Source organism: Trichoplusia ni, chromosome 8 (assembly GCF_003590095.1).
Source record: "Trichoplusia ni isolate ovarian cell line Hi5 chromosome 8, tn1, whole genome shotgun sequence".
NCBI lineage: Eukaryota > Metazoa > Arthropoda > Insecta > Lepidoptera > Noctuidae > Trichoplusia > Trichoplusia ni.
In genome coordinates this window covers 10,368,915-10,384,748 of record NC_039485.1, presented here as the reverse complement: position 1 = coordinate 10,384,748, position 15,834 = coordinate 10,368,915, and the positions used below count along the sequence as shown (strand labels likewise).

Sequence of the window (15,834 nt, the reverse complement as noted above, 5' to 3'; positions counted from 1 at the left end):
TTAATTTTAATTAATTTTGTTTCGCTAATTGTTATTTATTTTAAAATACAATTTTATTAACGAATTATGGTTATTTGGTTTCAACTGCAGTGTCAGTGGTTAATATATAATGAAAAATAATTAATTTTACAGGGTTTATCAGTAATTAAATTGCAAAAGTATTTTTAACTTAATTAACTAGTATTTAATTATGACTGCTATAGTGTCTGGTTTGTGTATAAAGTAGTACTATTTGCTATTTCATTACACATGGTTGGATAAATTAGCACTTCATATAAACAATTGTTATTCATTGATATTGTTGCATAGTTTCCGAAGTGTTCAAAATTTGCATAATTAAACTCAATTTTTATCCCTTAATACACTGTAACTAGACGGCAGTTTATATAAATATTAAAAAAATCTAATTAGAAAGGTAAACGACAAGTGTAAGCATCGGTGATATGAAGATACTTTTAATAACATAACTACTTAAAATGTAGATTCGAGAGAGGTTTTTTTACGCACAATTAATGTGCGTTTTAGAGCTAAAGACTTGATGTACAAAACCATTATTGGCCTATTGATTAAAAAACGGTCAATATTCAGTAAGACTCGCGACACAGAGGCTGCCGTACTTAAATATTCATTTTGTACGAACCCTCAAAGTTATTTCTTACCCACTAACAACTTCAAAACAACCGTTGCTTTTTATATTCGTTGTTATAGCGGCAGCATAATACCACGGTTCAAGACATATAGCCTGGCTACGGAGAAACAGACAGATGGAAGGATACCGAAGAAACAGTCATAGGTTCGTTTTTATCCTTTAAGAACATAATGCTAAAAACGTCCGACGATTGAAGCTTATATTATTAAAATACAGCATTGAATTAACTCAAAATACACACAACGAAACAACATCATCCAATAACACTCGAAAATAATAAAACACATTCAAAGGAAGACATATTTTATACCAATATCCAAAATAACATATCGTATGTTAGAACAAGATTATCATAAAACGAGTAGACAAACATTGGCCCAATATTGTGAGAGATCGCTAAATGTTTGTAGAGATCACTCGACAAATAAACCGTGCCCTCCATCCTGTGAGTAAACGAACTCGTATTCGTTATACTTGGATGTAACGTCTTATATTTATCGACTAGCTGTTGCCCGTGACTTCGTCCGCGTCGTTAGAAGATATAAGTTAAGATTTTTGTGTTCTTTGCCACATTTTCCATTGTCTCTTCGCTCCTATTAGTTGCAGTGTGATGTTATATAAACCTTCCTCAGTGAATGGTCTATTAAACCCAAAAATATTTTTTCAATTTGAACCAGTAGTTCCTGAGATAAGCGCGTTCAAACAAACAAACTCTTCAGTTTTATATATTAGTATAGATTTGAGTATGAGTTTTTCTTTTCTTATTTTACGGGTTTTGTAAGACAATAGTGAAGAAAATGGTCAATTACGAGTCGGAGACGAAGGTAGGAGGCAAAGGACACAAATGAAAAAATAGTAACATTACTGTTTTTGATTTGTTGGAAGGTACCAAAGCTTAGAAAACCATAAATTAGTAGTTTTAAATGTTTCTAAAACTGTCTAAATGATTTTCTAATCGTAGACCAAATGGCAGGTATAATGATAATTACGGCTGAAGCCTTGATGTGTTATTGATAAATCAACCTAATTTTAATTTGAATTACACTAAAATCAATACCTACACAAGCAACAGTCAAAATACCTAGACGATTTAAAAAATTGTCGCATTACAATGTTACCTTTTATGGGTGAACGATAAACGTCCGTCAAATATTGATTTAAAGTGGTTTTCTTTTAAAATAATCTTATCGCATTTACTCCTACCGTAAATCTACAGGTCGCGAATAGCATTTGCTACAAGGCGTCGTAGCTTCAAGAGTTGCTACGTCAGCTACGCCGCTGTAGCAAAATTCTGCTGACTCCAAGCTTGTTTACAAATCCAATTTGAATGAGTTACGATGGCAAACCTTTTTTCCCTTCTTAGCAACTGTTAAGATTTATGGTATGTTTTTATCATACATACTTAATCCGTTTATCAGTGCCTACGTAAACATGTGACCTTTTCAAAGGTCACGTCCCTTGAAATGTGTTTACAAACAAAGGTGACATTACTCCTTTTCTTTTGGAAATTTATTTGTCTTTATCTTTTCTAAAAATATCAGTGCTTCAAAGTCTTAATGTGATTTCTGAGTAAATTAGGAACATGTTAATTAGATATTGGATTATTGACCTCAGAACTTACTTACAACTACTTTTAACTCTTGTCTTCTATCACTGAAACAATTTTACTATTGTAAACCTTTTTTTTTCTTTAAAAAAAGAGCAGCTTCTGCTGGGCAAAGGCCTCCGCCAAATCCTTCCACGAATCTCTATTCTGGGCCGCATGGAACCAGCCTGCGCGGTAAGGTCGTCTCGTCACCGCTTCCTAGGTCGCCCAGGACGACGCCGTCCATCCGCAAAACTTACTATTATAAAAAATAAAAGATATTATAATGCACTAGCTGAAAACACAAAAAAAAACTAAACATATTAAAAACAAAACTATCTAAACATTTGCCAGCTAGCCATTAGGTAAAATAAAATAAAAAAAAACAAGTCGGAAGCAATATTGGTGTGCGTTGTGCAGCTCAGCACGAATTGCTGGCTAGCGATATTAACACTGTTTCACACAATAACTGGGAAATATGGATATGTGGCTAGCACAGGACCGTAGAAATTGGCACGAGAAAGGAAGCCTATGCCCAGCAGTGGGAGGATAAAGGCTGTGGATGATGATGATGATGATGGATATGGGGGGACGGGGGAGGCAAGGGCTGTTTGTATCTATTGGGGCTATTTTCGCTAAAAACTTCCTAAGTTAAAGCATTAGTTGGAGTTTAGAATTACATGGAGGATTATCGCTTTTTATTGTGTAGGTTTTCGTGTCTGCACGTGTAATAAGATTGATTGTCAAACCTTAGGTTGTTCTCAATGTTTCTGGCGAAAGTATTTAGGTAGCCTATGTTGGACCTATGTTATAATAGTGTTGTGGAAGCGTGACAGCGCTATACAAAGTGTAGAGCGGCATCTCGTTCCCACATTCGCAATAATATTACTTTAGGACGTGGCAGTAGGCAACCGTTCTATCTAACGCTTTAATTACAAGTTTTATGGGACACTAAAATGGAACTGAAATAATAAAGTTTATTAAATATTATTATCCTTACTAAAATATTAACGACTTGTGTAGGAATGTTTGTTTTTATGATACCCTACGACTTTGGGATGATAATAATATTAAAATTATATTAACACAAACAATACTTTTTTGTTACCTTGATGAATGGTTTGTCCACCAAGTTTACACCCTGATATAATTGTAAGTACATTTAACAAAAAAATGAGTAAAATAAGTATTATTCCATTTAAACTGAGTATCGCACTAAATGAGAAAAGAACCATGAAGTATTTATCAAAGATCTATTTATGCTAGAAATACAGCCCGTATTAGTTAGTTAGTCATTCTATTTTTTGAAACATTATTCATGAAATCAGATTTCAGAATTGCAACATTCAAATTCAAATAAATTGTCGCGCGGACGCCGAGCGTAAACTCGTTGCACTTGAAAAAAGATTCCCTTTTAAAAATATGGAAAATAAAATAAAAACTAAGCGTAAACTTTGCGCCGTGCATACTGCTCGTACAGTCGTGCGAGTTTCCAGAATTTTCCGCGCGAGTGCGCTGCGATCGTCGACGTCTGGTTACATTATTACGTGTTGGAGATATGAAGAACTAATGTCATAGAATTGTAATAATGTAAGTTGTATGTTTGTTTCGGAAGTTTATTTTTCAGGTAACCTTAATTCTTATTTTTTAACCGACTTCAAAAAAAGGAAGAGTCGGTGCCAGCCAAAACAAAACCAATATATTAATGACACAAAAAGAAATTACATAAATAATTGAAAAACAACCGATAATTGAAAAGAAGACAATAAAATAATGTATCTATTAATAACACAAAAAGAAGCATAAACTAATACATACAAACATAAAACACAACCATCAGCGTCTTCTGCCCTCACGCGTCCCGTATTCGGCACCGACTCCAAAAATAACTGATTTCAAAATGTAAATAGTATGCATAAGTACCAATAATTTCGTTGATTTTCCTTTAGTGTTCTTTGGCTTGTAATTAAAATATTATTTTATACTTTTTAGTTCAATTGTGCATATATTTTTAGTGTAGTCTTGAAGTCGGTTTTTATTTTTTTCCAAAATTAATTGTTGTTTTTTTTTATTAATTATTAATATACTTGTTTTTGAATTGTGGAAACAAAAATAGGCTTTTAAGAGCATTCGGGAGTTTTGGAATCGCATCGCAACATTTTATCATCAACTAGAACTACGAGTATCAATGCTAGAAGAAGGAGTAAGTAATAAGTTGTAGAAAAGCGTTCCTTACAAAGTGGCATACGCAGAAATTATATTTCTCGACTAAGATAGGTACTAGGCGCTCATAATACATAGGTAGCCTGCTAATACAATTGGGACTAGAAGAAGTAAAAAATATATAAAAATACTGAAAACTCTCACAAAGACGGTAAATAGTATCGTCGAGAGTTGTTTTGCGCAAATTATTTACAATTTTATTTCAGGTACTAGGCGCCCCTAACATTTTCAACCTAACTCCTACAATTTTGTCAATAGAGAAAGTAAAAAAAAGTAAATAAATACCATAAAAACTGACAGAGGAGGTAAGCACGTTAAAATATTTGAAGACTTTTTTGTTCGAGAATTATTTGGATGTTCAGCTCAGGTACCAGGCGCGCATAAAACATAGGTAATCGCTCCTACTTAATCAGTACAGAAAGTTGTTATTAAGTGAGACGATTCATCAGTGCCAGCGCAGAGCGTGCAATATTACTTATACATTCGCCACAAACTGCTAATCTGGAGAACTTGCCGTGTGTTGATGTATTAGTAGTGTTGTACCATAGTTGTACTGTTGTAGAGTTGAAAAACATAGGTAGGGTCAACTAAGTCCTCATGTGTTGCTGGCCTAATTTTTAATAGTCCGTACCCAAACGCTAAAATGATGAGTTTTGCTGTCCGTCAATCGGTCACCTGACTGTATCTCTAACTGTGATAACTATACATTGATATTTTCACAGATGATGTATTTCTATTGGAGCTATTTCATTTCAATAAATAAATAATGTATAATAATCATGTATAGGTATATATAGAAAATAATCCAAGACTCAGTTTCATGACACAAACTTTTCATTTAACATTAATTATTTGTAAAATAAGCCCTTATTATTGTTAGCAATTAAAATTACCTCTCCAACCTCCGTATAGCTTGAGTTTAATAACAATTATCAAATAATTATAACTTAACTATCATGAAACCTCTAATTGGTTATAATTGAAAAGCCAATCTAAGACTGGTTGTATTCATGAACTATAGACTTAAAACTTCATTTAAAAATTATGTCTGAAAGCATGTCATTAGTTTAGTTCCATTTTCTGGAACTATTTTCGTGTAAGACGTGTTAAGTACCTATTTATTCGAAACATGCACAAAAATCAAATTTAAAATGTATTAAAAAATAATCGGTTACGTTCCATAATAATCTTTAAACTGTGACGGTAATATGCTCAACTAACTCAACTATTAAATAAATTCCTGCTCGAAACGACAGAAAAATATTCCACATGCTTGTTCCCTCATTTCCATATTGCACGGAAGTTGAGCTAATTTTTATACGTAACTTTGTTAATCGCTAAGAGCAGGTTTAAAGCCTGTTCCTCTCCGTAATTTAACTCTATTATCCCTATACAAAATCATACTGTAGTTCTTTCACCGTATTTTATCTTGTTTCATCGAACTCTTGCGAAGCACTCTGTTTATGAAAGAGGATGTAATTTCATTAGTACTCACAGTACGGTCCTAATGTAAAACGGAAACGCCTCTCCCTTGAGACAAACTCAATTAATTCCCTTTTAAACACGAGTCCCTCTCAATAAAAGCCTTTAAAATTTAAACACATTTTGACTATTTGAAAGATAGATTTGCAATGTACATTACTGTTTTTGTTCGTATTTTGCTGTAGCTTGAAAATAATAGTGGTAGTAAGTCGTCGATGTATATAAATGTGTGTTGGGAGTTAGATAGGGTTGTGCTGTGCGCATGTCAGTGAGTAACTTGTTGGTTCGCCGAGTTTGGTCGGACGGCAGTGCGGCGCGGCGCGGCACCGCGGGCGTCAGACTCCCGTCCGCTTGTGAACGTTTCCGAACGACCGGCTTCCGAATTCGAAAATTTCCGGCCGGTATTTTCTTGGAACATTGCGCTCGCATTATAAATACAAGTTGGTTTTGGTTTTTATTTGTGAATTTGATTTATTATTTACTTTTACAAATAGATAAGTTATTTTAGAACCAATCGAGGATTTATAATTCAAAGCATGTGAAAAAAACATTGAATCTATGAACGATACTCTAAAAAATGGACGCTAAAATAGAAACAACATAAAACAATTTAAAATACAAATATGTGTTAAAATGTACTCAAAAGTGAAAATAAAATGACTGTAAAGTGAAGTGTAACACAAATGGCAGCTAAAATACTTGTTATCGCTTGGGCGGCCTGGCTCGCGTTGCCATTGGCAACGGGCCATCTCAACGTACTCATCAGCCAAGCTGAAGTAATGAAGTTGTTAGGTAAGACTCGATTTGATTACGAACTGCTCCAATATCTGTTATTGAATTTGAAACTATTGATTTATGGCGAGGGAATTTTGAGTTGAGGGCTTTTAGAGGAACCTTTGATATGCAAAATGAACGAAAGTTGTAGAATAGTATTTTAAACCATCAGACAAAAAGAAAAATACCGTTTTCAGGTTTCGTACTTGTAAATGAGTCTATTGGATAACTAATTCAATTTGTATTTGGGTAGCCTTAGAATCATAGTGGCACTTCCTATAATTATTCTGCCATAAAATTAAAGTTGCTAAATAAAGCGAATGCTCATTTTCATTTAAGTATGAGATTTATTGTTGGTTCTGTAACTTTTATTTTAATGAAATAATGATCTTGTATCTACGTTTCTATGCACACGAAGAAAGAGGGATGTTGTCCTTCCTTATTAAGCATGTTTCTCAGTACTTTCCTTTTAGAAAAACAATGCACTGTCAGATTGTCATTACTCCTCACCAATTACCTAAGGACTACTGTATATAGGTATATGATATATTGTACATCTCATTGTCTTAATCAGCCATTCAAACCCGTTCAAAAAGTTACGCAAAGCCTATTATTTACATTTAATTGAAGAAAAGAGCGCTAATAGTGTAAGGCGGAAACTAGTCAATACATCTTCACTCATATAAGATAGTTTGAAGAGTGTTTTATGAATAAAAGTAGAAAAATTAACGACATATTATTTATTTAAAAAATATATAGTGTATAAAGTATATTTATTCATTGATTCATAGTACCAGCCATAGTGTTGATGAAGTAATAGCAAATACTTTACAGGAAAAATAAGTTTATGAGATTAACTTACCGTTACTATAAATATTTAGGTAGATAATAAATATGTTTTAAATTCATTCTAGCCTTTTCCCTATTAGGTATATTGGTCTGGGGTCAAAAACTGGCTGTCAGACCTAGCTTTGATTTACCTGTGACTGCTTAAGATAATATAGATAGCAATAAGCAATAAGGAATTGGTCCCACAATTTAATATATTCCAAAATACGGAAGAACTCGTGACATAGATGGTTAACCTGTGCCGTTGTACCTTAGCCACGAGTTCGTCAATTAATCATTTTTATATGAAGTGATATGGTTGAAACAAAATAAGTCAACAATTTTTATTCAACCGACTTTCTCGTAGATACTTTTTCTGACCCGAAAATTTGTCGTCAATTATCCAAATTAGAACAACAAAGTTCTATACATATAAAATGGATTGAAACAATAAGGTTGATTAGAAAACTTGTCCTAAAAATATTTCTAATAATAAAGTATTCTTCAATTGATATTCATTTCGTTATTGAGCAGACATTCAAAGCAAAGGTACTTATTTAAAAAAAAACTCTTGGTATTCATAGATTCCACTTAAGTGTGAAAACCTGCGGTTTTATCTGCATACCTACCGTTACATGTGCCAATATAAATTGTAGAGTAGGTATTGTGTTTTAAGTAAAAGCCCTCTCAACTTAGTTAGGAATGTAATTAAGTAAAAGGCGTAGTTAGGAAAAAAGAAACAAAGTAATTACGTAATTAAGGATGCAAGGAAACCTAGATTTAAATACAACTTGAAATTGTCAGCGCGCGTTGAGTCAGCGTGGTGATCAAAACTTTTTTATAAGAAAGAAGCAATGAGATATCTGTACGCTGGTATTGTTGACAATTGATCGATAAGTTTCAATGTTATTTTCTATTAACAATTAAGAATCATTGATTATACCAAGTACCATCTATACCTACTATGAATCACTGCTGCAATTCCATGGTGTACAATAAAGAATATTCTATTCTATTCTAATATATAAAGCTGAAGAGTTTGCTTGTTTGTTTGAACGCGCTAATCTCAGGAACTACTGGTTCAAATTGTAACCAAACAACCCAAAAAAAAACTTTTTGGGTTCAATAGACCATTCATTGGGAAAGGTTTTAGGCTATATAACATCACGCTGCAAGTAATAGGAGCGAAGTTACAATGGAAAATATGGCAAAAACGGGGAAATATATGCATCTTCGAGGTCTTCCGTTCAAAAATTCCTAACTTATATCTTCTAACGCAGCGGACGAAGTCGCGGGCAACAGCTAGTAAATAATAACCGTGAAAACAAAAGTAACTCACAGAATTACAAAAATACATATTTCCAGCAAAAACAAAAGCGTAATGAAACGTAACCGTATACTTCATTAGTCGCCAATTTATTAATATTTTTCCACGCGTTACTTCCGTATCACAAACAAAGGGGCGATGACGTCACCAATATTTACCCGACTAGAAAAACTAGGGGCTGTATGTAATAACGTAAAAAATATGCCACAAAAAAAAATCTTTCGGTGGTAAACATTTTTCTTTTTGTCATGGGATCTGGTCATTTTCAAGCTGTTTCGAATTTCATTAAAACTGCTGACAAATATATAGGAAATAACCGGTAAAGTGTGAGTCAACTTGAACCCATCATTTGAACCCACATTTTGACCGTAACTATATTTAAAAATCAGTATTTTATTTATTTATTTGTTCCAATAGTTGCACCAGAAATACATTATCTGTGAAATTTCAAATGTCATGCTATCTCATTTCACTTTATAGCCTCATTAGCGGGTTTCTTTATCCTTAGGTTGCGGAACCCAAAAATTTAAACTACAAGCAAATTAAAACTACACGTACCACATACCGTATATATCACACAGTACGTGTGTGTGTATGTCGGTGTGTAAGTGTGTGTCACTATGTTTGTTTCTATTTACACACGTTTCATATCTGTGACACTATCAAAACACGTATTACAAAGGCAATGCTTCAGACGTCATCCCCAGTACCCGAAGATCAAAAAATGTAATTATCTACCCTCGATCTACCCCAACCATTTATATTTGTTCTACAAATTCGACGTATTTCGTACGCAATTGGACGCGTGCTCGTTGTCCAGCGCCACTCTGGGTTTGACGTATCGTGTTAAGATGATAAGTTAAGAATTCGAGGTGGAAGTGGATTGATGGTATTTCTTGGAAAACGTATGTATTTTCAAAGGCATTTTCAAAGACCTAAAATTTTCTGATGAAAATGTCATATTCATAATTGTGCTCTCAATAATATATTTTCAAAACAAGCTTAATGAGTTATAAATTATAATACTTCTATTAAAAAAATATGAGAATTTTCTTCTAGACATGGAAAAACGTGTATTATACTGGACTATAAAAACACAGCATATAAAACCTAGTTAATAAAATAATATATAATATTAATTTGTATCTCTTTTAAGTCACGGGATCACTTCATGTGAAGAGACCCGGTCCTTTTTAAAGGCTTGCACGGGGACACAGGTCCAACATCTAGAGGCCTTGTTGAGAACTTTAATCTAAAATGTGATGGGGTATCTACCAGGGGCCATCCCTCTATTAATGAACAAACATGGACGACCCAAGGTAGCTACAAAACTATTGCAAATTGTAATGTGTATAAATAATAAGGGCTTAATATTAATTATTATTAATATTAGTTATAATAATAAATAATTATAACCTTACTTTATCATTTTACTGCAACACCCGATACGAGAAATGAGAATCGACGTGTCGTGTAACAACGGAAACAAACAAACCTTCTCAACCACTAGTTTATTACTTTAGGGAGCTCGCGACATCAGACTATCCGAATTGGAATCTTATTACAGATAAAAGAAACTTGCCACCGTGCAATGCATACGCAACGAACATTGCCGAATGGACCCGAATATATCCGATTGAGTCGTAAACCAAGCTGTCACGAGATAAACGGAATGAAAATAAGTATTATGAAGGTTATGGTTTATTACATGTAATATTTTTGATGTCCCGGAGTAATTTTGGTACAGGGAAAAGTACGCATTCGATAGTATATCTTATCGTTAGTATTATTACAATTGGATTCCTTTCAGTCGACCGTATTTTTTTGTAGACCGAAAAATATTTTTGAAAATAGGTATATACGAAATACAAATATGATTTTATAAGACGTTTTTCTTTATAATTGAGGGCCAAAATTATGATTGTCATATTAAAATAACTGAGATTCTGATTGATAGAAACAAGCCATTTTTTTGGCATGTTAAAAATGAAACAATTTTTAAACACAATCAAAAGTCCCAAACGCATGTGACGTTTCATATAGCAAAATAACACTTACTAGATCAAAAATAATTACAGTGTCAATCATAATAGACCTCCTTTGAGGCCATCTATTAGACTCTATCAAACGATCCCTAATCATCCCAAAAATGATTCATCTCAACAATTACAAGTTCAATAACCTAATAACAATCTAACTACATTCGATCAACTAAATAAAATAACGACAAACGACAGTTAGGTGTCAAAAAATAATAGACTGCAGTGACATCTGTCGGTGAGGGGAATTAATGACAGTTCAAACATCAATTTGGTAGGGACCTTATCGCGAGACGCCAGTTTAGGGTGCCAACTACTTACGTCATTGAGTGCAGAAGTAAGGGCAGAAGGTTAGTTCGCTGCGGTGAGTGAATTTGACCATTACTGTAAAAAAGTAGTCAAGGAAATTTGTTTTAATTTTAGATTCGAGAGAGAAAGCGTTTTAAAGCAAATAAAAGATACATTTAAATCGATACAAATAAAAACGAGAAGCTTGTGTAAAACCATCTATTTGGCACGTTTAATTGTGGGTCCCGGCTGTAATTCATACATCTTTGACAGTCGCTACTGATAGTCAAAAATCTAGAAAGTCTGAAAACCAGTCTCACTAAAGGGTATCATGTTGCCCATGTAAATATGATACGAGGCAATCACTCCTTGTTAAATACTGGTACTTAACTGCATCTGGTTAGACTGGAAGCCGACCCCAACATAGCTGGTTAAAGACTAGGATGATGATGGCAAATTAAACAATTGCCTTCGTCTCGCACTCGACCTTCGTCTCCTGGTTAAACGCACCTTCTTTCTAAACTTGTCGTGTGACTTATCGACGTATGTCTGCATAATTCGGGGAAGATAATTGGATAGGTTTTTTTTCGTACAAATGTGCTCAGACAGGAATGCGATCGAAATGTGATTGCGATTTAATTAGTCTGTGCGGTTCGACTTGGTCTCATCAAGGTATGTGGCGATGTCTGTAGCTTTGATTTTGAGACCTTGTTTTACTGCTTATTTCTCTGTGGTTTTTACGTTTGTCCTTCGAGGTTTACGGTGAAAGTTGCAGTAGCTTCCTACTAAAATGAAGATATGTTTATATCTGAAAAGTTTGTTCAGATACTGAAAATTGGTAGTTTTCTAAGATAAAAGCTATAATTACTTTAGTCTGGCCTTAATCTGCAGATGACATAACCGATTTGATTGTTTTTCTCCATACTTTCCAGACTTTTGCGGAAAATGTTTTGATAGAAAAAAAATAGGAAAACCTATAAGGAACTAATAATGCCGAAGCAATCGCAAAGTACAGACCATAGAAATCTTTTCACCACCGCACACTCATGCCACCGCTTCGAAAACCTCAAAATTTCCCTTCAATTCAAACCCTTTAATACAATAGCACCAAAAGGCCCATATAAATTTATCAGCGAGGATGTTTTCACCATATAATGAGGAAATAAACCACTTGTTGGAGTAATGCGTGATGGTGAAACATTACGGTGGCCCAAATTTATGGGGAACTGGGTATTGATATCTTTGACCTTATTACCAACCTTGCTAACGCCCACCACTTTACGCGAGTAAATCAGGCATGGAAAATTAAAATTAATTAAAAGAACTTAACTTGAATTTTAGTAGTACTAGACATTACTAGACTATAGTACTAGACTATAATACTCAGATAGCTTTATCCGCTGTTAGATAGCCGAGTTATAAAAGTCCCCACGCAAAATCCACTGTATGCGAAATTTTGCTGGTTCAATCCCCGCGTAGGACAATAATTATTTGTACCATCCACGGAACTGTTCTCAGTTTGGGAGCCTTTACTATTTGTGAGAATCTCGCGATATACGAAGAATAATTTCTTTCGTGCGCATGTCGTCTCCAATCGAGGGAAGAAAAAACTATCAGAGATTTTTTTTTTTAAACAAATTCAAAAATATATTTATCGAAATATATGAATCAAAACTAACCTCGGAGTACTTAGATAAAAATACAACTCGTTTGTACAGGGATACAAAACTCCATTTGATAAACTATTGAACAACAACTTTTAGTCCGACACTACCCCATACCAAAAACCCGTTCAATCAAAAGACCGTCCAAAAATAAACAAGGCTGAACACCGCATATGGCAAACCCTTTTTCGCCGGTGTTAACCAAACACACGACGAAGTTACTAATGCACACCCATTTACTTTGAATCGTGTTACAATTTAATTGGACAGATTTCCTCTTGTCATTTTTCAAATGAGTGTTTCGAGTGGCCGGCTATAGATCATGGTGAATGATTTAGGGAGTGCGTAGTACGTACAAATTGACACCGAGTTAGGAAGCGTTTCATCTGCTCAACGTTCGCACACTAAATATTTTATATGTACTGACGTGATTTATTTCATGTCACTTGTAATTTGCAAGTGGTATTCGTATTTATGGTTTATATTACATTTGGTCCAGATCCATATTATAAGAGTAATAATATAAGTACAGTTTAGTACTTCTAAATATTACTAATTGTACATAGAACCCGGCATTCTTCAGCAATTTAATGAAGTCATCTATTGTATAATAATCAGGGGTTATTTTATCAAGAACATTGTCTCTTTCCATACATACAGCGTGAAAATTGACTGCAAAATATGTTGAAAAAGTTTTAAAAACTAATATCTAATGATGTTCTACCCGTATCGTAACTATAATATTCTAATGAAGATTTTAGAAGAAAATAATTGAAGAGTGTCAAATAACTGACAAACCGAATTAGTAAACTCGTTCAAAGGTTATTTATCATTCAAGTTAAAATTGACTACGTTTCGTTAATTACCAAGTTATAAATAAACAGCGATGATCGAAGAAGTGTATTTACAAATTACGTTCTCAAAATGTATCTTCGGTTTCATATTTATGACACGTGTCATAATTTATGACAGCTTTCGCTGTAATAAATATTTTGTAAGCTTTTATACTTAATGCTCTCTTTGGTAGTCGTTTAGATTTTTTGTATCTCATTAACGCCAATGGGCAGAAATTTCTCATTTAACTTCAAACTATTTTGGTCTCAGCCCATATAAACCAATCTTATAAAGTGGTCTGTTATCTTTGTGTTACTCATCCATTGACAGAATACCAAATTCAAGACATAACGATCGCAATTTTGTGTCAACCAGAAAATGTCACACCTTGTTAAATTACAGGCCACGTGAATTATAAATATATATATATATATATATATTTATTAAAAACATAGTTCACATTACTTAATACATGTACGAATACAAATGACTCAGATGTAAAACCAGTAAAAATATCTTAATAGTTATAATCATAGGAGTTGACTTAATCTATACCAAAACATAATAATATACGAGAAGGATGGTCTTAAGATAATAGGGACACCCGACACCCTGGTTTGAAATTATAAATCATTTATGGCATATAAATATAGCTAAATTATTATTTAGTGGGTTAGCACTTGTAATCGCCCTTAATTGTAAATAAAACTTACGTGACTTTAACTTTTTTGGTATACCCCAAGGTAACATCTTAAGCCCTTTATCACCTAAAGCGCTTCATCACATTATTTTTCTAAGCAACGCAACACTATTTCAACACTCAAACTCAAAGAAAACGCTATCATCAATCTTCGTAACTTTTATATCAACATAAAACGATAATAAATAAACCGTATTCGTTTCAAGTCCGAACTTTTTCGCACTCAATAAAACATTTGATAATATCTCCCTTCGGTCCTCATAAAGTAGAGGCAACGAAGTGACTTCGTTCAGTACAATGAGGACGATAATTCAACAGTTATCATTTTTGGCCGCAATTTGCGTTTCCAAGCCCACTGGGGCTCGTTTGATTGGACACGGAGTTATAGCTATTTGTTTTTTTTTTGCCTGGAATTTATTGCAGTTGATACAGTGGCGTTTTGTAAGTTTTTTTTTTCTGTTTGCAATTGTTGGAGTGTCCGAGTGACACTCCTCTTTGATGAACATTCCTTTTTTAAGTTATATTTGTTAATAAACTAGTTTTTATTTCATTCTACTTGTCCATGTCGTTGTATGTAGTCAAATTTTGTACGTTAAATTTAAGCCACGCCCCATTTTCAATTGAGCTGGATTATTTATTTTCAAATTTCAGCCTTCTAGCGTATTGGGAAGTGCCTCAAAATATTACAAAAATCTAACCGGAACAAGTATAAAAAATGTGGGAATGACGTGGCAAAATCCAGAACTCTTCAGCTTTCACACGGAGCTTCAATACCATTACTACCATTTTCTACTATAAAAATAAACAATATAGAACTACAAAATACGATCACATACTATGTTTTACGGTGATGTCCTAAGGGGATACAAATGCAACTGCACATTGGTATTCGCAATACATTATACGAAGCTGTATATTTTATTTATCGGAGCAATTCCCGATCTCCCTATTTTTTTCAACTATACCTACGGCTACCCTTGTAGGTAGTCGGACAATTTGGAATGGAATAACGTATCTTGTAAAGGCAAGAGCAGATAACTGCAAGAAAATACAATTGATTGGTCTTTTATTTTTTTATTTTTCTGTCGCTATTGCGATAATTTCATAATCCGGTCAATTGTTATTCGGACTTGGGACACTCAGGACTTCTGTACAAAGAAAACCAAAATATTTTGACCTAAATAAATAATTTTGACCTATTAAAGTTATGACCGTAACATCTTTTTCGTTCTTGCGATTTTGAAATCTTAGAAAATTGTATCTTTTTATAAAATATATGTAACGCTTTGCGAAACACGTCTGATGACAGAATTACGGACGGGAAGTGGAGTTCCGGTTTTTCCCTTTGAGTACGGATCACTCTTATGAAATGTAATTGTGACACCAATTGTCCTTCGCAAAGCAAATAATATTTCCTGTTCAATTATTCATTGTGTCCACT

General features: G+C 33.7%; 1 protein-coding gene across 1 annotated transcript in view; it reads left to right on the top strand.

Annotated features, from left to right (window-relative positions):
- Positions 1-6,549: 6,549 nt before the first annotated feature.
- Positions 6,550-15,834, top strand: part of LOC113496634 (tyrosine-protein kinase Dnt-like) — a 34,065-nt gene continuing 24,780 nt past the window's right edge. Inside the window, exon 1 of the mRNA XM_026875912.1 lies at positions 6,550-6,731. Coding sequence (XP_026731713.1) covers positions 6,623-6,731 — 109 coding nt within the window. The 5' untranslated portion in view covers positions 6,550-6,622. The remainder of the gene's footprint in view (positions 6,732-15,834) is intronic.